Here is a 22,563-nt window from a genome sequence, read left to right as displayed (position 1 = left end):
GAGCAATTTTTCTGTGAGGTAACAACCAGCAGAGGGTGACTTCTTCCCTCTTACAGTTTTTTCCATTTGCTTAAACACAATTTTGCAAACTAGGCTGGTTTTATCAAAATACTAACACAATTCACCAAACCACACACCCAAACTGCACAACACCTCATATATCCTGCAAAATGAAGCACTGCAACCAAAATCAAACTTTTGCACCAGATGGCACGCACTTCATTGGTATTCATAGATTTTTGTCTAACCAACTACACACTGTTGAGCATAATGAAAAGCACTCTCATCTTTAGTATGCTTTGCCATCATACTAACATAGTTCAAACTGTAGAGAATTCTTCGGATTGTCCACATGCACAGAAATATTTGCAGATACACACACGTGCTACTGAAATATATTTATTTTATTTATTTTTCACCAAACAAATCAGTGCAACATATGCACAGCAGATATATTTACATTGGAGTGAACTAAAATATGCTCACGAAACAGTAAGCTGAAAAATACAATTGCAGGAAAAATGTCAGAAAAAATAAATACATAAAGAGGAAAGCAAAATAATTTGACAACACTGCTCTACCCCGACCTCTTACTCTTCCTCCCCCTCTCATTCTCACCGTCCCTCTTCCTCTTCCTCTCTCAGCAATGTCTTCCAAAGATGTTCACCTATGGTCTTTTATTGCTTACTTCCTGATTGAAGTGTTAACAATTACATAACACCATGTTTGGCCAGGTGGCACATGTAGTGGCCAATGAGCTCATGTAGTGTCATTTTAAATGGCAGTGTTTTGAAATTGCAAACATGTGACTTTATGTCAGATTGTTGTGTCTTATGCAGAGAACTGTGTTCAGCACACTTTAAAAAGAGCCACTTTGAATCGCAAAATGTGTGTGAAGCAGAAAGTGTGTTTAAAGTTTTGGAGATTTGAGATGAGGTTTTGCTCCCTGTGTGTCAGTTTAAATATTTGTGCTATCCATGTCATCTCAGTGTGTTAGCAACTGGACAAAACTGGAATAGGCCACATGTTTAAGCACAGTATTAAGAAACACTTCCTGCTACCCCTTCTAAACACATGACAAGTCTGTTGTCCTGAACAAACCACCTCACACAAAGTGGTCTGACAAGCTCTAAGGATCAGATGACATACTTTGAACACTGCTCGCAGACTGAAGACCAAACCTCTCTTTGCTGTGGATTCCTGATGAGGGCAGTGTAGCTCAGTAAAACCTGTTCACACGACAGCTCTGCTCCTCTCCCTCCTTCTCTCTCATGTTTCCATATATAACACAGGTCTGGTAATCAGAATAATCATGCCTCTGCATGGATTAATTATGGTTAGTGTGGTACTGACAGAAGTCAGTGATGACAGGCTGATGTGTCCAGTGGTTTGGCTCTAGATAAAAACAAGTAATCCACATGCTTCTGATTTCTGAACCAGTCTCTGCGTGAGCATCTTATACATATTCACTATAAAATGTACTTCCATCTGCAGGGTTTGAATGTATAATGTGTTGATGCAGCTGTAAGAAAAAGTTCTGCATTCTGAAATATTAAAACATTTTTTTTAAAAAGAGCTCTTATCGTCAATGTGACATGTTGAGAAGAATAATTGCATGTCTCCTGTCATTAAATACAATAAATTAGTCTTATTTGTTTTATATTTATGGGGAAAGAATACTCTCCCCACGGGAAATCCATCGTCATACATGTTTCCTCTGTTAAAAATAGACTTCATTCTGAATTCCTTATTTACAGAATTAAAGATTAAACACTGGCATGTTGGTTTTGGTCATGAATAAGAGATGAAACATGATGAAACACAAGGATTGCTCCAATGAGCTGACAGATAACCTAGCTAAATAAAGCATAACACATCCTCGCTCTCTCTGAGAGAGGGGTGAAATCTACAGTACATATGAAATGTATACTACTCCTTGTCTGTTTCACTGACCTAGAAATATCCTCCTGACTCAGTGAACTCGGATCCGAAGTGAAGCTTACTCCATATGTGTCAGAAAGTGCTTCTGCTTGGTGCTTATTCTGAGGGATGAGGGGCAGATGCAGCCACTCCGCTACAATTACTCACATTTTAAACAGAAAACTTTTACATAGTGAAGGTGTGGATGCTTGTGGAGAGGCCCAGTGGTTCTGACAGCTGCCTTACACACGCAAAGGATGTTGGGAAAGATTTTTGACTACTGTTGGTCACCTTTTGACCCACATATGGCCCGCTTCTGTTCTGCTGTCAGACACAATGAGGGAAAAGCAACAACGCAACCTAAATTGCAGTCACATTGCAGGCTACAAACACATTGTAACTGTGTAACCGAATAGAATTTGTATTTACTTTCCCTATTATATAATCACATGCATGATTTAAATATTAGGGCCATAGTAATTTCCAATTTCCAAAGAGTACAAAGATTTGGTGGCATGGGCTAATTATACACAATCACTTGAAATTAAACAGGAAAAAACAAACGATAGACTCACGTTTACTTAATATTCATATGATGGATACAGCTATTCTGGGACAACATTGTTGATATGCTAATTGAAATATTCTTTTCAGGTAAAAGTTTAGAAAAAAATAAGAAATGTGATCGTCGTCACTTATAATTTGGTAGAAACACTATTCATGATATTCTCATCAGTTGGGACAAATTACAAACCTTTTTGCCACATTTCCACAGTCGCCTTGCTCCATGTTGTGTACTAAATATTAGACATTAGAAAAAAGTGTCTGTGACTGGTTGAAGTTATTTATAGTGTAAATGTACAATGAGTTGTGTTTCTGTGTTAGCTCTGTGATGGGTTGACCTATCAAGAATGTTTCCTGCCTTTGTACCCAATCTATTTAGGAATAAACAAGCCTGAGAAGGATCCCAGGCAGGGAATATGCTTTCAACATGTTCTCCAATATTTTGACAATATATTATAAAGCCTTAGACAGACGTATGAATAGTTCATTATTTCACAGATTGATACAAGATTGTCACACACTCAATCTTTTAATATTCTGTGATCCATTTATCCGTCAATTTTTTATACATTCTTATTCCTGATCAGGATCTATCCCAGCATGCATTCAGGAAAGGCAAATAAACACACTTAACCAGTTCATTGCAGGCCTTCTATAACTCATTTCATCTAAACATGTTTAGTTATACAGCCATCAGTCTGAAAATCAAATCTACTGCATCACATTTCTTTCATTTGTTTTTAATTGCCAGTGAATTAGCATAGCCTTTCCAGTATAATTTGTAGCTGTGATATGCCAAACAAAAGTGTTCCGTAGGGGAGATGTGCTCTGGGACTTTATCACAATATGAGAAGATTGATATGTGGCCTTATGCTTTGTTGAAGTCCACATCACATATCACGTACCCCTATGGGCAGCAGTGCTGGCAGCTGTCACAGCCACCAGGAGGTATGCCAATATGGACCTGAGCCAACACAACACATTGGACAGGCACAGCACAGCACAGCACAGCACAGCACAGCACAGCACAGCACAGCACAGCTCAGGACAGCTCAGCACAGCACAGCCACTGTCCCTGTTTCCAAATACAAGGTGACCAAGTTGTCACGTGTACATCTGCAACATCTACACATAAGAAATATGTCAATAAAAATTTTCTGTTTTATTGGCAAATCATTTATCTATCCAGTCACATAATTCATCTGCTTTGAGTGCATGATCAGAACTATTAGGCTTTTTTCCCTCATTCATTTAGTCATTAACACTACTACAACTGACCTGGACATTTGACAATCTACTCTTTGAGTACACAGATAATATTTAGTTAATTAAAACTGTTATTAACTTGTGTTTCATGAAGATTGGCAGCAGTACGTATAAGTTCACTTTAAGTATCTATCCAATATTTTCTAGCTCATTATTATAACTGTCAGTTCTTTATGTTTTATTACTGTGCAGTGCTAGGTTAACAATGTGAAGCAGTCCTATTCCTTAAACATTTCATTTAGATTATAAGTAATCCTGCAGAATCCTTTTCCATGTATTACATTTTTGATACAGCTGCAGTAATACCTGCTTTGAAGCACTTCCTCAGGAAACCGAGAGACAAGCAGAGCCTTTATGTCTCTATATTATATCAGTGCCAATGCTGAAAAACACAGTTTGGTCATATCAGCATTTGTAACTGAAATGAATTCATTTCGATGGATTTTCGTGTTGAAGCAAGTTTTTGCATACAGTTAAGATTTAGTGACCTTTGACATGCAAATCTGCTGCTGATGAATTGTAAACAGTGCAAACAGCGCCTCGACAGTGCTGACCTTTAGGAAATGGAAAGAACCAGAGTCTAAAATGGACGAAGCATTCATATTAAGCCGTGCTGTACCTTCCAGTTTCATACAAACTGCTCCACAAAAAGATATCCAGCATGTTCTGCAGTCAGTCATCAGAACAATACGTTTCCGTTACGGGGGTTGTGATAAGTTGTCTGGCGAGAACACAAGTCTGCGTCACAAAGCTTCCTGCACCAACTGTTTTGCACACATCCATGCCCTCAGACTAATTTCACTGTTCTGTCATGCAGAGCTCACAATCAAAATATGATTGTTGTTGTTTTGACCAACACATAACAGCAAAAGCTGTATGGTAGCTAATCAGTGAACTGATACAGTTCCCTGGTTTAAAAACATCAAAAGAAGGCCTGTAAGCATAACAAAATGACATAAATGCTTGTTAGTCACAAATAAAACAAATATATCTTACAGGAGTGTGCAGGCTATGTACTGCCTCTATCACCCATTCCTATTTCCTGCTCCATTTCTTCTTGATGCTCATCCAGTAATGAATATTTCCCTCTCTTTTTCTCCCTCTATCCTAGGGCAAGGTGACATAGAAAGCAATGAATGAGCTCTAATGCGTATCCAGACACAGCTTGTCGGCTTTGAACTATACTTGTCTGACCATCTTCCCCATGCCCATCAGCCAGCGCTAGAGAACTCTTATCCTAAATTGATTCTGCACTCTAAAGATCTATGAGGAAGGGCGAAGACAACAAAGCCAAGACTGGCAGCAGGCTTGTACTAGTACTTAGGGCATGTGAGAAATAAAAAGGCAAGAGACGAGTGATAGATAAAACGGGTGAGATATGACAGTGATGTTTTGTTCGGCTGCAGGGCAGAGGTTCACATCCTGGATTTGCACCTTGCCCAGTGTGAAGGCAGCGCTTAAGCAGATGTGTTTCCTGATCCGGCCACTGCAAAAGAAAGTGACGATTTAGTGATAGTTTGGGTTGATACCTGTGATTGAGAGGTCTCAGGTTTAATTCCGATGACTAATGTGATGCGACAGAGTCCTTGGGCAGCACAGTGACCTGTTATCTGCTCACATGCTGAACCAACAGCTAAATGACTAAAACTGTCAGGTTCGAATCAAAACTTTCTTGATTTTGCAAGTACATTAGAAAAAGATTCACACAAGATTGACAAAGAATGTCAGAACTGTCAAGGCCTATGACTACTTGAATGAGAGATATAAGATGGCTGCCTCTAAAATGGCAGTGAACAGCAGTGTCTAGATTTCAGACAAGATGCTATTTGACAAGTTTGTTCCACGATTCAAACTGTAGTAATAATCCACACTTCACTTATGATATCTTGTCTTTAGCTAATGTGCTTCCATGGATTTCTGTTTAAACTGCTTTTCAAAACAGGTTTATTGATAAAGGGATTTCTGTCTGGAGATGAAGATATGATACAAAACACCCACTGACACAGAGAACGATGCATTATCTTAAAATAAAAGGCCCCTTTTAAAAAAAAATTGCTTGTGAGTTGCCTGAACATCAAGAATCATGTCAATTTCTAATATTTAACAACAGTTATCTATTGCTACATATGCACGCTACATAATGGACAGTCTCATGTACTGTATAATCAGTAGATAGAAATGAACATGCAAACTCATTAACATACACCATTTAGCAGGATTTAACATTTATCTACGACTGTGGCTGGACGCCAGATTTTGTTACATAAGACATCGATGACAAGAAAGTTGTCAGTGTGCCAGGGACAGTGGCTAATCTATCCAGGGTAAACACATGTGGACTAAATGTACATGAGTGATACGTAACAGTTATGTAACAGTAGTATGTACTGTAACGTAACATCACTTTTTTTGCAATTTACATTTGAGTACTGCTCCTAACCAAAAACTTGTTTGTGTGCTTTTTAAAAACCTAAAGTACAAATCTGAAACTCGGAGCGTACATATGAGCCATTGTTTTAGATCCGTTACTGTTAAATAAGACAATATAATAACAATATATCAGGATGCACGTTGGTAGATTGGTACAGATGCAGCACAGAACACATCAGATCTCTGAAGTATTCTCCTCACAGTCTGTCTGTCTGAGACATGACAGCTCTGCGGGGTAAAGAAGCAATTAACAAGGAAAACGATTAGTCTGATTGAAGAGAGAGAGAGGCAGAGAGGAGGAGTGGGAGAGATAACGGAAAGAAAAACTTATTACAATGACTTTATGACACACACACACACACACACACACACACACACAGTAGACTGATTTCCCCAAGAGCCTTCAGGCCTGGACCACGGTTGCCTTTAGAGATAAAAGCACTCGGCTATCACTTGGAGATTTCACTTTCCCAGCACCATGAAAGCTGTCGCATGCGTTTTTTTGATGTCAGTATAAAGTGCGTCTTACTTCAGCCTGCATGTGTAAATCTATCTTTGTAGTTCACAGAGCTCATTCTTACCTCCTGTTACAACCACACTGCTGCTTTTCTAAAAGATTCAGCAGAGCTGTCCAATTACTGTACACGTGTAGATTTGTAAAGTGTTGTAAAATGGACAAAAACTACACAGGGAACAACACAAAATATGGATTGGTTTGCCTTCCTCCAGCGTTCCGCAGCCTTGCTTAGCTGACAGTATCTGACTTGGTGTGGTGACAGCCCCATTTATTCTTGTGGCACGTAGATAGTGAACGTACACTGAGACATTTTCAACCGCACACCTGGGCAAGGGAACATGTCTCCTAATAATAAACCGTATCAGCAAAAGTGTTTGTGCTGAGTGTGTGTGTGTGTGTGTGTGGAGGTATGTGCACATGTGCAAATGATATTCCCACGATATTTATCACTCACATACACTGATAATGGAAGGGGTGTGCTGCAACTGCTACAATTGAATTAGTGACAACTGTGCTATGCTAAACAGAATCATGACATCTTTAGTATTTATGAAGTTTCATCCTTCAATGCAATATTCCAGGCTTCAAACCAAGTTTATGCATACAGTGGTAGGTGTCGTTGATAATCCCATCGCTTTGCCCTTTTGTCACCTTGACAATCAGCACAATTGAGTTGAGTATGAATCAGTTTTTTCATGATTCCAGCCTTGTGAATTAGAACAGGTCTCTCTGTAACATGTTGGCCAGGACAAAAATGCAGCATATAGATAATAAAACATCCAGTCTCTTCACTAAAATGACTGCAAATGGGTCATTTTGACCAAAGCACAGGATCTCGTAGCATTGACAGTCACAGGAACACTTCCTTCTTTGACACAGAGATAAAGCTGCAGCATTCATGTCAGGTCGGCAAAGACTGCAGTGACTTTTTACAGTGTTGTACATGGTTAGTATATACATGGTATGTCTCTAAACATGGCAACTAGTAAGTATCTACTGACGCATTTAAAAAACAGTGTTTAAAATTGTTACATATGCCCGAGGACACAAGGCTCACAGAATCAGTGAATTCTTTTAAATCACTTCTTAAAACACTTTTTTTTTCTTCATATTTTTTATTAAAATGTGGTGTGTGAATGTGTATGGGTCACTCACAGTGTGTGTTTTCTACCTATTTTATATCATTGTTTTATGTAATTTATCATTATGTGTAACTTCAAATCTTAAAATCTTTCATTGTTTTATATTGTCTTGTCTTATAAATGTTGTTGGTTCTTCTGCTGAGTATCCTGTTTGTCTGCCAAAGCGTGCACATATGTATGCACATATACATAATGTGAAGGATGAGAACCAGAAGAGTCACTTAACACTAAGCATTATTATTTGGGGCTAAACGGGCATAGACAAAATATTGTCAATAAGTATATTGTCATTCCTGTTTCTGAAGTTTTAATATCAAAATTTGAATCAAATAAAGTCAGGACCAAACATGAGCATTTTCTGTTTTGGCTTTCCTGCTCGTCTGGATCTCAACCCTTAATGCTGTAATCAACAAATTCATTGTGCATCACTACATTTTTGGAAAGGTGTGTTGGGTAGTTCTACTTACCTTGTCCAGTTGAGAAAAATGTGACGACAGTGGATTTACAAGGTGTTTCTTTTTGAGCTTGTCATCGGTTTCTGTAAAATAGTAAAAACATCACATGAAATGGACCAAAGAAAAAGGTGCAATGTACAAATAATGGAACCCCGGAATAGATTTCAGTGTTAATGTTTATCATTAACCCGGAGCACTGGTGTTGAAGTGAAGCATCATAGCCCATTTTGTATCATAGACCTTCAGGTAGTTGGCCGGAGGCGCTATTGTAAATCTTATGTAAGCAGCCTCATTTGGGATATACAGTACAGAGTGAACCTACTTGTCTGGTCCTGTCCTGTCCTGTTCTCTGAAGGCTGCACCTCTATTGGCCATATTCTTGTAGAAGGCAGCCCATGAAATGAGGCAGATCTGCCAGGTCATTTGGCCCCATCTGGTCTTTTTCCTCTTTTCACTGAAGGACATCCACATGTTCTATCAATCCTAATAAGAAAGACAACACATGACACAGTTCCAAAATAAAAAAAATATATATAATAAGTAACAGTGTTGTTTCTCCTTATGTAATCAGATTAAACATGTTGCAAACAGAAGAATTCTCATTACATAAACATAGACAGTGAACATTATTTCATTCGCTCTTTCATCTCACTAAAATAATGTATTTCATTGTTATGTCATATTTATGGCTGCTACTGAAAGTGTTCAGCTTGGATGCCAGAATCCTCAGTGCATGTCACTGCAGTGCATGTAACATACTCTGAACTGATCACTGAGGCATGCGGAGTAGTTACAGTCGGCCAGATGTGAATGTGTCCAAACAAGCTCCAGCTGAATTCAGTGAGGCTGGAGACACACACACACACACACACAAGCATGAGCATGAAGAAAACGCATGGACAAGTGTGATGTAAATGCTGTGCTTGAGAAGCAATAGACATGTATGGGCATCTTGTTCGGAACAGGCAGGGTTAACCACGTCTGACTCTCACACACATAACCGACTGTAGCCTCCTCTACGAGCAGTTAGCCCTGAGGCAATAAAGACAAACTGAAAACTCTCGAAGCAGCAGATAAGCAGACAACTGAGGTCTTCGTTTGCATTTTAAGAAGGCGGGCTATATTTAGGGGACATTTGATAAGATACAGAGCCTCATTTTTTCATATCTTTCATGGGCTCTGTTCTGCTAACATTAAACAAATAGAGTGAGCCAGCGTAGCTTTGATTTGAAAAATAATATTTGAATTATTTCTCGAACTGATAAAGAGTTACTACGAGGTACATGAGTGGGCTTTAAACCATAAACACTTGAAACAGGTGACTGAAAAACCTGCAAAAAACTTAAAACCAATATTTGTTTGTTGTCTTTTCTCTGTCTTCAGAAGAACACTGTGTTCTTGTGCACAGCACAGCAGTTAGTTCATATTTTATGTGTTTGTTTTATTAGATATTTTATTAGATAGCAAGTTTGTTTCTGTGCCAAGACAGCTACTTTACAAAACATGATTTGTCTATTCTTAAGGGGAATTCTATGGGTGCTCATGCAAATGCTTAAGTTACATGAGGCTGGTGTAAATGTTTATGAATATAACAATGGCTGCTACAATACTTTGAATTGTTGCATGCTGTATCCAAGGAGTTTCTATGTGGGAGTTAAAAATTAACCACAGGCCTAATAAAAAAAAGCTTATTCAAAAAGTTAAAACAGGTTAAAGGTTCTCAAAGTTACATTTAACTCACCTCACTAATCACAGCACAAAGTGATTTTCTCAAACACTTACTGCAATGAGCATCAGGGAGGGAGCACTGACCCGAGATCTGCAGCTGCTGCAACAATGTGTGTTCAACTCATGTGTGCTTGTGTATACTCTGTAATCATTTACTTTACAAATGACCTTCTCTATTGACCTCTTTATCTTAACGCTTGTGAACTATGCTGGAGCTAAAATGGACATAACCATAATAAGTGTACGTGTCTGTAAAATGTTAAATCATGTACTTACAAATGATTTGTAATCTGACATCTTTTCTTTTCAATCTGACTAGATTGCAGTTACAGTTACAGTATTTCATGGAATGGTTGAATGTAGTTTCTGTGAGGAAAACTGAGCTTATATCTTAAAGAGATGAAGACCCACACCAAAGGATTCATTAAAATGACCTAACTCACTGCCAGACTAGTTCTCACTGCAAAAACTTTAGTATTCCTGTTATTACTGTTCTATCCAATCCAATTAAATAGAGATTAGTCGAACTTTAAAACAAGCTGCTGATTATGTTTCCAAGATTTTGGAACATTCGTGCAAAGGTTCAGTGACGTCTTGTATTTCCCTTCCAAAATGTGTAATGTCACTGTGTAACAGGGCTGATTTTTCCACTACTGCTTCTTGTGAAACCCTCTTGAGGCATTTCTAAGAAAACCATGACCACTGTCTGATAGGAACCTGTAAATGATCACCCAAGTGCATCAATGTAAACAGTATTCAGACTCCTAAAAATGCCTTCTCTGAGCTACTAACCAGGATTGATCATCAAGGCTCAGCTCACACTGACACATAAAATAAGATTACAGGGAGGTTTTGACCATTAAATTGACCATGCTCACTGTTTTGATTATATAACAGTTAGTTTCCCTTGATAATACTACAATATTACTAAAAGAGCAAAGATAAACATTCCTCTGCAGCAAAAGCTGGAGGTAGACAGAAGATCACCATCTATGTAAAGGATCCATGAACCTTGTCATTCTGTGAATTAAAAGCTGGATTACACATGGACAGTAAATACAGTCCATTTCAATAGACATTAAAAAAGAGGCCAGAGGTCTGAGATGTACAAAATCAACAACAAATCACTTCGTACTGCATCTTGGACATAGTTACGTATTGGCAGGATGCATGTTATAATTGATGTCTAATACATAATACTGTAAGTAAACCAGGGCTGGTTTTATAGTCAAAGTGAGAAAACTAAAACTGAAACGATACTCTAAACTTCAGCCAAACTACAAAGTAACACAACATTTTTTATAAAACTTTTATTTCAGATTTTCATTATAAAGTTGGCATATAACCGCAGAATATCGGAATTACTCAAAATGGTTGTTGTTTCAATGACTTAAAGCTGATGCCTGGTTCACAGCCTGGCAACCACTTGTAAAAGTTAGCTTTCAGCCCTGTTATAAAGGATATGTGGTGTACAGTACACAGAATTTGGATTGGACTCTTTTTATGTGTGTATTCAAAGTTAAGATGGAACTGTTTGTGTTTATCAGCCACATAAAAAATGGCAGAAAAAAGTCTCTGTCAAACATGACCCAAAGCAGGACATCATTGCTAAAATGATGCAGGATCAGGAAGCTGTTAAAAAAAAAGCTGGACTCCCTTAAAAACTCCCAAAGGGAGTATAAAAAAATAAACAAGGAGCTGTCTGTACACAACGCTGCCCTGAGGAAGGAGATGGCTGCAAATCGATGCAGTTGGGCAACAGAGCAGACTAGACTGGAGAAGGCCCTAGAGAGAGCGAGCACCTCCCAACAAGAAAAAAAGGTGAGCGAGCAAGTGAAGGAGAGAGAGGAAAAGGTTCGTCTCTGCATGAGCAGCAGCGCCTGACCAAGGAGGTAAAAAGCTCCTGGGCTGAGGAGGTGAAACAGGTCGTCCTGGAAAAGTCCTGTTTCATCTCCTCTTCTCATAAGGAGTAGCATCCTTCCTTCTTCCTCTCACCAGCTTCTCCCATTTCCTCCCCCTTTCCTTAACCACTATCCTCCCCTCCTTCTGTCCTTCCAATGCCTTTATCCTTACTGCCTTTCTCCTTTCTCCCCTCTTCACCCCTATCCTTCTCCCCTTTTCTAATAACTTCCCCACCTACCCTCCATTCTCGCCTCCTCACCCCTAAACTCTACTCCACAGCCATGGACTTCCATCATCCCATCACCCATCCATCCGACCGGCACCTCGGCTGATCGCTGCAGTGTCACAGCAGAAAGAACAAGCTGCTGGTTCTTCTGTGTTCATGTTATAAATACATATGCAAGGACAATAATGTGAAGGCCTCGCTGCAGACAGCAAGGACATCCTGCCCTCCATTGATCAGAGTATAGACCCTGAAGTAAACATTTTAATACTAGATTAAATGTTCAACTTTCAACTGATTCCATGACATGAACACAAGTACACTGACTTAACCTCCAACAGTGTGAAGCTCTTGAGAAGAGCACTCATCCATGAAGGCTGCAAAATAGTAAAATAAGTTCAAAAACCAAGTTAATCTTATTTATCAGCTGGTTTGCAGTGAAGGAAAAAAGAAATACATAATTCGTATATGGTAAATGGATAATTAAACTTAAGTTACTGTTGACAAAGAATTAAATGACAATTAATAATGTTTATTAGTAATTAGTATTATTAGTAATATTTATGCATGCTTTACAAAGCATTTATTATCCATCCACACAGTAATATAAAAGTGTGAGAGAATTTTAGATTTAAGGACAAAGTTATATTGTGGTTCTGGACAGGTTTTAAACAAACTTCTTTTAACCCTGTCACCCTGTTATTTGGTGAAAATTAAAAATGTCTTTGTCATCTCGGTCATGAAATATTACAACTCTATCTATCTAACAAGGTTTTATTAATTAACGCAGTAAAATCAGTTGCTTGAGGCTTTCTGGATTTTATAAATGAGGGTGAAATATGGAGATTATTCATGGGAATTATTAGTGAAAAGGCCCATCCCTCTCAGCGGCAATGTCCGGTATTGCTCTGAGACACATAACTCCCAGCTGTGTGAGTGAGGTTCGGGTGAGGACTGCAGCTTGGTAATGTTAACCACCTAACACTGTGCATCTTCTGAGTATTACATGGAAAACAGAAAAATACCCAGAGTACCACTGTCAGACACAACTGTGCTTGTCTAAATGGTGTTACACTGTGTGTGTGTGTGTGTGTGTGTGTGTGTGTGTGTGTGTGTGTGTGTGTGTGTGTGTGTGTGTGCATGTGTGCGTGTGTGAATACCAAGGTGGCATTATGCTACAGCACAGGGCTGGTTGACTCTGTGATAGATTACTATCATGAGAGCCCTCCATATTCCCTCCTGTTGTCATCTGCGCACACACTCACACTCACACACACTGTAGAGTCAGCATGCAGCAGACTCCGAACGCACAAGGACGAACACATCTCATCCCAAGAATCCCAAACCAGCCACCAGTGACGTCACCTGACTGCTTTTGGCTATCTGTAAAGCCTGTCGGTGGGAGTGTGCACGTGTGTGTTTCCAGGGCTGACTAATCTTGGCCGTCAAGACAAATGCCCCGCTGGAATCATCCATCACACTCTTCTTTGTCCTCCCACACACTGCACACGTAAACACATACACACACACAGCATCGACTTCCAACTCAAATTCATCACCCTGAGTCAAGTGTTCAACCTGCCAACTGTCCCCTTTGCCCCACTGTGCCACTATCAGTATTATTTTACTGAGGCCCATGCATGCTTTGTATTACACATTCACATGCAAATGATAAGATCCATCTATAATACATAAAGGCAGCAAAGTGAGCTGGGATGAAGGGGATTAACCTCCATTTACCAGCACAAATCAAACACTTTGCATTGGTTAAAAATGCATACACAGATGTGCATAAGGAATTATATACCCACTTTATTCTTACATCGATTTAAATTATCCTGCAGAATACACACCTGCATAGAGTACCTGGGCTTATATCAGTGAAAATGTGCATTTATTGAAATATAGCCTACATCTTTATAGACGTGAGCAGCTTCCTAATTCAAAAATGTCTTCATTCTCCTGAGAAGTACTAAATTAATATGTTTTGTTTCTTGCAGGATGTTAACATTGTCTAAAAATACAGTAGGGATGTGGAAATGAATCTAATAATGGCAACTGGAAGGAAATCTTTATTACAACTGTGTGAGAAAATCACTTGGCGATTGGCAGTACTCTTTTTTTAACCACAAGATTGATCTCATTCAGGTCCATCATTAGATTCAGATGTGGAGGCAGAAAGTGTGATACATTTGAGAGCCTAACAAAAAGAAAGGGGGAAAATCCCAAGCGATAACTGATCCATCACAGGCCTTACACAAATACACTTTGAGTCATGTAATATACAATATATTAGCGTCTCCACTCCATCTGGCCTGCATGCCTGGGAGGAAACCCACATAAACTTGGGAAATGACATTGGGACCTGGTAGCTGTGAGGTGACAGCACCAGCTGCTAAGTCACAATTGTGTCTTCATCGTGGCGCAGTTCCCATTTTCCTCAAGATGTTTAGATTTCAGTGAAAGACCTGGACAAATATTATATAATATTCTAAGTGTGTAGGGCTGCTGACGGTCTTTGCTTTTGAGATTATGTAAAGACTGTGGTCATTAGATAATTGACGAGAGGGTATGAAGTGTTATGTCTAAATGCGTTTGAAAAGCAGCAGTGGGTTTACATTTGGGGGTAATAACTTTTCTAGAAAGCTTTAAATCTAATAGAATATAACTAAAATGCTAAGGAGATAAAGCAATTACTGTCTGGCTAGCCTCCTAAGATCTCAAATTTCCATGAAGTCACATTTGTCCTTTAGTGACGGGAACACGCGTCCTCTGCTGGGAATTGCAGCCCCTTGCCCTGTTATGTAACTATCAGTGGGGACGGTTCCTTCCAGCACACTTCCATAACTGAGAGGATGAACTGCAAAAGAGGAACTCGCCGTTCCATACTGTGTCCCTCTCTTGAAGACAGATGAGAAACACTTGCCTCTTGTACTCTTGCTAGTCTTGACGATTGCCAGCCTATAATGTTGTCATTACAATCTTCAGTTTCCTGCCAGAGGGGGTCAGGTTGTTGAGAGTTTCTGGAATAGACAGCCAAAGACAAAGTCGTGAAAAACTTTATGTACAGAAGTAAAACTGTTGGGGAACTGTTGGGGAGTGAACACAAAGGAAAAGACTTTGACACTAAAAACACCTTTCTGCTTACGGACCGGTGTCCTAACAATTTAAACTAACCACTGGTTATTAACTTGAGATCATCAGATATATATTGCATATTGATTTCACTTGATTCATACAGCATACAGTGCCACAACAGATTGCAGATGTTATCCTAACTGATATCACTGATTTCATATGAAGAAACCTGAATGTTTCATGACTTTGCTGCTCTGCCAAACCAAAAAGAAATAAAACTTTAAAAAAAACTTAAATCATGCACTGTTTTACTCCAGCAACACCTCAAGCTTTCTGGAAATCTTTTTTATTCTATGTAAATTTTGTAAGATAACAATTTTCTGTTACCATCTGAAACTACACTAGCCCAAACTTTGGGATGTTTTGTTACTGTTGTGATATACTTCTTCAATGTATCATTGTTACTTGTATATTCATTCTGGAAATAATAATAAAAAAGGTTTGAAACGAAAAAAACTTCAAATCTAATTTTATTATTTAATCTCGGATGCTGTCCAACACAATTTCTTACACTAAGAAGATTAGATCATTTTAAAGGTGTTAAATCTTTAGTGCTTTCAGGAGCTGGACAACACGTTGGAGTTTCATAATGAAACTAAAATGGCAACGGATTAAATTTGGAAGGATTTCTCTACAGGGAGCAATAAACTCTGTTCAACTGTATATATCTTAAAATGTCTTACCTAGTAACAATGGGCCTGGCAAATATTTAAAGGAACCATGTGTAGGATTTAATGTCATCTAGCAGTGTAGTTGCAGATTACAGCCCCCTTGTTTCACCCTCTATTCCCTATAGCGTGAAGAAGAAATTATGCTGGACGTGAAACATGAAAAACGTTAGTTAGTCCGTGCCGTGATAGTTTCTCAATGCTTAATGTCATCCTTACTTACATTTTCTTTTGAACTCCTGTTACCATTTCTCTTTCCTGTCGATAGTGTCATTACAAACAGATCTGCTGTGTGAGGTTAGAAAGTTAAAGAGTGAAATCAGCTGGTAGAATCCCAGAGCACAATGCAGGAACCAAATGATAGAACTGTATTTGGTGGTGTCTATTAGTAAGGACAGCAACATTTAGAAGTCAACTGATACACATCCCTAATATACACTGATGCACTCCTGCCATATTGTGTGAATAGAGCCACCTAAATTTTACATACTGGACCTATAAAGTAACTAATAATTGCCTGAATTAATTAACATACAGTAGCCATAGTGTGGTTACCTATTGGTCATGTAGGTTTCTTCTCGTTTCAGCACAGTATAAGTCCGAGATGAGGAGTCATACATCCAGCATTTAATCGTACTTTACCCAAGAGGAATGGAGTTATCACTGAGAGACTGTGCTACATGTATCATTTGCCTAATGAGGCAGTCATTAGTGGTGATGGGTTGCAAGTTTTGTGGCTTTGGGGATTAAAATCCACATTTACAGATGAGACTAATTTCTTTCGTCTTCCTTAACCTTTTCACATATGCACACACCACACCAGGTGCTTTTTCATCCCCTACTCCTATACAGTATAAACAAGCGTGTTTGCTACATACATGTGGCTCCGGGGTGTCGTTTAGCTCAGTTGGTAAGAGCGTCCGACCCATGTACCCGTCTCTCTCTCCCCACAAACATGTTGATGGTGTCTGGAGTAGTAGTGCAAGATGATTTATTATTGGCTGAGATAAAAATGCTCTTGTTATTAGTGGTTGATAATTCCAGTTTACTGCCTTCATATGCCATCGTGTTTAAACTCCTGATTATTTGTCATTCTCCTCCATCTCCCTCCTCTCTCACCTTCCCATTTCCTCAGCACTCACATGCCAGCTCCTCAATGCAAATATGCTCCATTTTCCTGCTGTCACAATAACCAGTCACAAGGCTGAGAAAAACTAAATATGTTCCAGTGATAGAACAATTTGTTCTGTGTGTTTAGTTACAAGATGTAATTTGTATGATGCTGGTTATGAATGTGTGTACAGGAACAGGATGTGACTTTAAAGAAGTGCAAACATTACAGGTAAGCTATAAAATGCAAAAAAGAATGACGGTGAGAGTACTACTGTATATGAGTGTATAAAAAAGCTAAAGAAAACAATACACTTGTTGGAGTGAGGTCTTTACACTCTATAGTACCATAGTCAGACGCAGTACTGCTGCTTAAGATGCTAGAATAAAATAGGTTGCTAAAATATGCTAAAATAGGTTACAGCTAGGCACAGAGGCACAGAGGGATGCTCCTGTTTGTGCAATAACAACAGCATTTTTTTTTTCATGTAAAATCATAATTATGCAGCCACACATTGTCAAATTGCATGTGATGGCTTCAAACAGTGCCTCGATGACTGTGAGAATAAGAGGAAACCGCATTATATTCACTTCCTTTGTTTCATGTCATAATGAGAGGCTGTTAGATTTGAGCTGAGATTAAAAGGAAAAACACTCATAATTCTCTTCAGACTGTTAAAAGCTATTTGGAAATGTCGTTAGTCTGGCAGACATTAATGACATTTAAATAATTCCCATCATGCTCTCACTCACACAACCCCAAAGACATTTAACATGCTGTGAGACTTTAAAAACACAAATCACAGAATTAATGAAATTTTAATTTGGGCGTAAAGCAATCTGTGCTTCTTTGGTATCTACATGTATAAAACCCACATTTTTATTGGATTGTTCTGATGCACAATGATTATAAATGCTATTCTGCTGTAAAATTATAAAAAAAATTATGAAATCAAAAAGCAAAAGCTCCAAATTGTCTTCACATTGATTTGTGGGAAATCTGAGTGTGAACTTGCAATAAGGTTGGCCCTTTCCAGCATCACTACATTCAGATTACCTGTATTTATTATCCATTAGTTTCTATTAAAAATGAACGCCACACCACTAAAAAAGTATTTTATTCAGAAATGCATGACATACTCTATTAGGTCTTCCTTCCAAACTCCCACACATGGAACCAGCCATGTATAAAACGTTCTCGGAAAGACCCAGAAAGGCGGAAAAAAAACAAACATTAACTGTGACTGTGCTGCGTTTCTAAAATAGCCTTTCTAATTAGTTAGCTACAGTCACTGCATTTGTATCAGTGCACAGGGTTTACACAGCCGTCATGCAAAACTAATCTAACTGATTATTCATTGAAATCTAGGCCACTTCTAATCAGCGGTCACACAAACTAAGATGAGATAAATATAATAACAAATGTACTGATGGTTGTGATAACCCAGCTAACTTGATGGGTGAATAATATGAAGACTCTCCCCATCAAAAGGCAACCAAACCTCCAGCTTGATTGGTCAATCCATCAATTTTTGGCTTCGAGAGAGCCACACTCCCTCTGCCAGTTCCGTAGTTCTCTCTGACAGCTTCCACTCTGCCCGGTAGCGTAAATCTTCCCTCTCATCACCTGAATCTATCAGCTCAATCCTCAGGAACGTTTCCTTCTCCAGGATCATTGAAGCTAACACCGAGTCTGCAGCTTGTCTGGCTCTCTGCAGTCTGGGAGAGGAATGAGATACCCAGCGACAGGGGGGTGGACCACTTTTGACCCCTCTGTTTTTGACTTCCTTGACTTCCTCTTCCTTATGTCTCTCCAACATCACATCTCTATCGTCTGAAGATGTACTTGAAGAGCTCTCATTGGTTGTTTCCGAGCTGAGGGACGAATGCGTGTCCTCCAAATGGTCGAGGTTCACTTGGTAGACTAGTTTCCTGTTAGTTTGTCTGTTGACAGACAGACAAGGAGGCCATCGAAGGGAGAGGCATCTCCTCATCGCCAGCCATAACGCTTGAGGCCTGAACAAACCTGACCTCGAAGGTTGATTTGTGTCACAAAAAGTGTCCCGTTTCTCCGGCTGCACACGTTCTGCATCCAATTCTGCCTCCACCAGTTCTGTGACGGGTACGCCATTAGAGTTCAGTTCTTCACCTTTTGTCTGGAGCTGATGATTTTCTCCAAATCTGAAAGAGGTGTTGAACCTTTTGCTCCTTTTAATCACCTGTTCTGCCTCCACATCTGAATCAGATGATAAATCTTCATCTGATGAGAGTCCACATGGTGATGAGTGATCTTTGGAATCCTTTGACCGTGGCCCTTGACTCTCTTCGGACTCAGAGGAGCTGCTCGTCGTCTGGCCTTTCCTCATACTTGGGTAAACAAGTCCTTCCTTTTGCTTAATCTGTCAGCTGCTCTTCTTTTCGCTTTACGACACACGGATTAAAAAAGGAATGAAGTAATGTAATCAAAGCTACCACAACAACAACAGCCGCAGCAGCTCTACTAGCATGGCACTTTCTGCCATAATCTCTGCTTCGACAGGCACAGCTTTGGCTACTGAGATGGGCAGTGATGACGCTGTGATGTCATGTGGCCACACACACACATACCAACACACACACACACACACACCCATGCATGGTTATGTGTTCACGCTCCAGTCGAATGAGCGGTGACTTGCCTCAGAGGGAAGTGATGTCACATTGGGTGATGTCATACCTCGCAGCAAACCAGGAGTCTGCAAACGGTCTGTGTTTGTGTGAGAGCACAGATGGCACAAAAGATGCCCTACCCCTGGAAAAAATGACCTAGATGTGCAAAGGGAGAGCCTTAATAGATGAATGTTGTTTTTGTTTTCCCATATTCATCTTACTCTAGCTCTTTTTGCAGATACTGTATTAGTATTCAATTCTCCATAATATAAAATATATATAAAATATTTCTGTCTGTTAATCTTTGTTTATGAGTGTAATGGTGCATGTGAGCATCTAGAAACAGTAGTGTCTCAAACAGTGATGTGAATATAGAGTAGTGGTTCCCAACCACGACTAAGGGTCACGAGGCCTTCTTGATTTTTCAGGGGTGAAAGTACTGTAGTAGTAATAGTAATAGTAATATTAGGTTCAAATCTCAGCATATCAATCATTTCTGTGAAGAAAACTGAATGATTGTTATTTCTAAAGTTTTGATTATTATTTAAACCATAACCTTAATAAATATCTGACAGGATAAGGACGAGGTGAAGACCTGAACAAAAGCTTTACTTCACTACTCTCAGCCTCTTCCTGTTAGAACAGTGCACAGTTGAAACAACCAAAGAGCTCATAGAACAATGGCTAGGGAGAAGAAAAGAAAACACTGAATTTGCCTAAAAAGAAGCTTATTAAGTATGTATGATTATTAAAAAAATGCATAATACAGACAGAATCATAGAAAAAGATTCAAGAGAAACTGACTTGTGATGTAATATTCACGGGAAAATCTGTTTGCTTTCGCGTGTTGTTGTATTTCAGAGGGCTGTGAAAGCGAGAGATAGAAAGAAAAACAGACGGCCACCAGCTGTGCACCTGGAGGTGTTCTGTGTCTAATAGTACATACGTGTGTGTGTGTGCGTGTCTGTGTGTGTGTGTGTGTGTTGTCTGCTCATTGAGTACCTCCGGCCCCCACGTCGACACTGGATGTTAGGTCACTTGCTATCTTCCTTGTCTTTCCCATTTATGGTTATGAGGTCTACTCAGACAGCACGTCTCTTGTTCATTCATTGTACACATTCTTGCATCACTTCAGGGCAAAGGGACACGAGCCACTGACTGACCATACGCACACACAAGCACGTGCGCCCGCTGCAGCTGATAAAACCCCTTTGAGTCCATTTTTGTGTGTAGGGGGCAGCATGTCATTGAGACGGAGAGAAACTCCCTGGAATGGACCTGAAACAGTTCCCGAACACATTTTATATGCTGACACAAGGAAATGTTTGTCATTTACTTTCTTTGTCTCTTCACAGCCAACACGGTGTGACCTATTAATATGTCACTCTTTGAACTGACTCAGTTGTAAACACAACACAACTCCCTTTGTGAGAATGAGGTCACAGCTTTGCTCATTGGAATGGCAAATACATATTATCATCCCTTTGCTCAAAATCATAAGACTGAACAACTTTTCTTACTCCTATAGACTAAAACGAGGCTTCCTGTGAATGATTCCACATGAATCAAAGTGCGTCAGTCGCTCTGTATAGCTCTTATCAGCATTCTTCTTATCACGGCCGCAAACATCCAGATAGAGACACGCAGACAGGTGCACACCCAGTGCATCTTCGAGAAGATTAGTAGATTAATCAACGGGTTGTCTACGAGCAAATTAGTCGCCAACTTTTTTGTGTCATTTTTTAAGACATTTCAGCTTCTCAGATATGAATATTTTCTGGTTTCTCTAGTCCTCTATGACAGTAAACTGAATATCTTTGGGTAGACAAATAACTCGTCAATCAATCAAGGAAATGACGTGAAAATGAAAGCAATCTTCACACACGCTGTATGTAAATGTGAATCTTATCTCACACTCATTTTAGGCAAACACATCAATGCAGTGGCCATGAAGTGACTGTCTTTAGCAGCTCCTTCTGGGTGCTGTTGTATCTGAGTCACTGATGCTACGTCAGGAATGCAGTGGTGGAAGAGTACAGAAAATATGGAGAGGCACACTGCCTCTACTCTAAAATGTCCCCTGGCAGACAAACACAGAGCTTGGCTTAACACCATGTCTCCCTAGTGTAAAGCGTGCGTGTGTGGCTGCAGTTTTCTGCAGTGTTTTCAGGCCTGGCCTGTCTCCCTCTGTAGGAATCACAACACTTTGTTTCTAAATAATATACCATAAAATACTATGTGTTGTGAAAGAGATTAGGCTGAATAAACATTTCATTTAATGGCTCTCTATCACTGAGATAAAAATGTGTTATGATTTGATTACATTTCATATCAGCACTGATGACAGGGAAGTCTGTTATATGTTGCTCTTTGTTTCCCACCATGATGATGTAACTTGTTCCCTGTCATTTTAACAAACGTGTCTTCAGTTCAAGGACAGAGGCAGTAAGTTACACGAGGAGGGAGACTGAGAGAAAAGGTGGAACTAAGTTGGAGACACAACGGGGCCGCCATCATGAAAAATTCATAAAAGCTTTTGAGAAGTGCAGATTAACGTGGCGGGGATGTTTGTTGTCACAGCTATTTCTGGACTACATCCCCCACATACATTATTCACACACAGCGAGGGAAGAGAGCCGTATAAAAGCCATTAAACTCACCGAAGTTCTGCTGAAATATGTAATTCATCAGGAGGAGCAGGTCCAGGTCCAGGTCCCAGCAACAAGCGAGCCAGCTGAGGGCGCCATGCACTCCTCACACTTCCATGCACGGGAGGCGAGCTCGAGCCAAGAACAGCGTAGAGGATGTAACGCGACTTCCCATTGGTTAAACCTTCGCAGGGGCTGTGTCA

The 22,563-nt window shown here is 39.6% G+C and overlaps 1 protein-coding gene across 3 annotated transcripts; it reads right to left on the bottom strand.

Annotated features, from left to right (window-relative positions):
- Positions 1-952: 952 nt before the first annotated feature.
- Positions 953-22,528, bottom strand: LOC109140745 (uncharacterized). Of its 3 annotated transcripts, XR_002042537.2 has the most exons (4): positions 22,373-22,528; positions 8,617-8,777; positions 8,307-8,377; positions 953-5,236 (listed from the first exon to the last, which is right to left on the bottom strand). XR_002042537.2 is itself a non-coding variant. In XM_027286273.1 (2 exons), the coding sequence occupies exon 2, from the start codon at positions 19,427-19,429 to the stop codon at positions 18,581-18,583; it is 849 nt and encodes a 282-aa protein (XP_027142074.1). In that variant the 5' UTR covers positions 19,430-19,484; positions 22,373-22,528; the 3' UTR covers positions 18,203-18,580. The 3 variants fall into 3 exon arrangements, 1 of the variants encoding a protein (XP_027142074.1); XR_003463505.1 differs by lacking the exons at positions 953-5,236; positions 8,307-8,377; positions 8,617-8,777 and adding an exon at positions 15,069-15,170; XM_027286273.1 differs by lacking the exons at positions 953-5,236; positions 8,307-8,377; positions 8,617-8,777 and adding an exon at positions 18,203-19,484.
- Positions 22,529-22,563: the final 35 nt, after the last annotated feature.

This window comes from Larimichthys crocea, chromosome XIII (genome assembly GCF_000972845.2).
Source record: "Larimichthys crocea isolate SSNF chromosome XIII, L_crocea_2.0, whole genome shotgun sequence".
Classification (NCBI taxonomy): domain Eukaryota; kingdom Metazoa; phylum Chordata; class Actinopteri; family Sciaenidae; genus Larimichthys; species Larimichthys crocea.
Note: the sequence above shows the minus strand (reverse complement) of the source record. Positions and strands in the feature narration are given on the sequence as shown.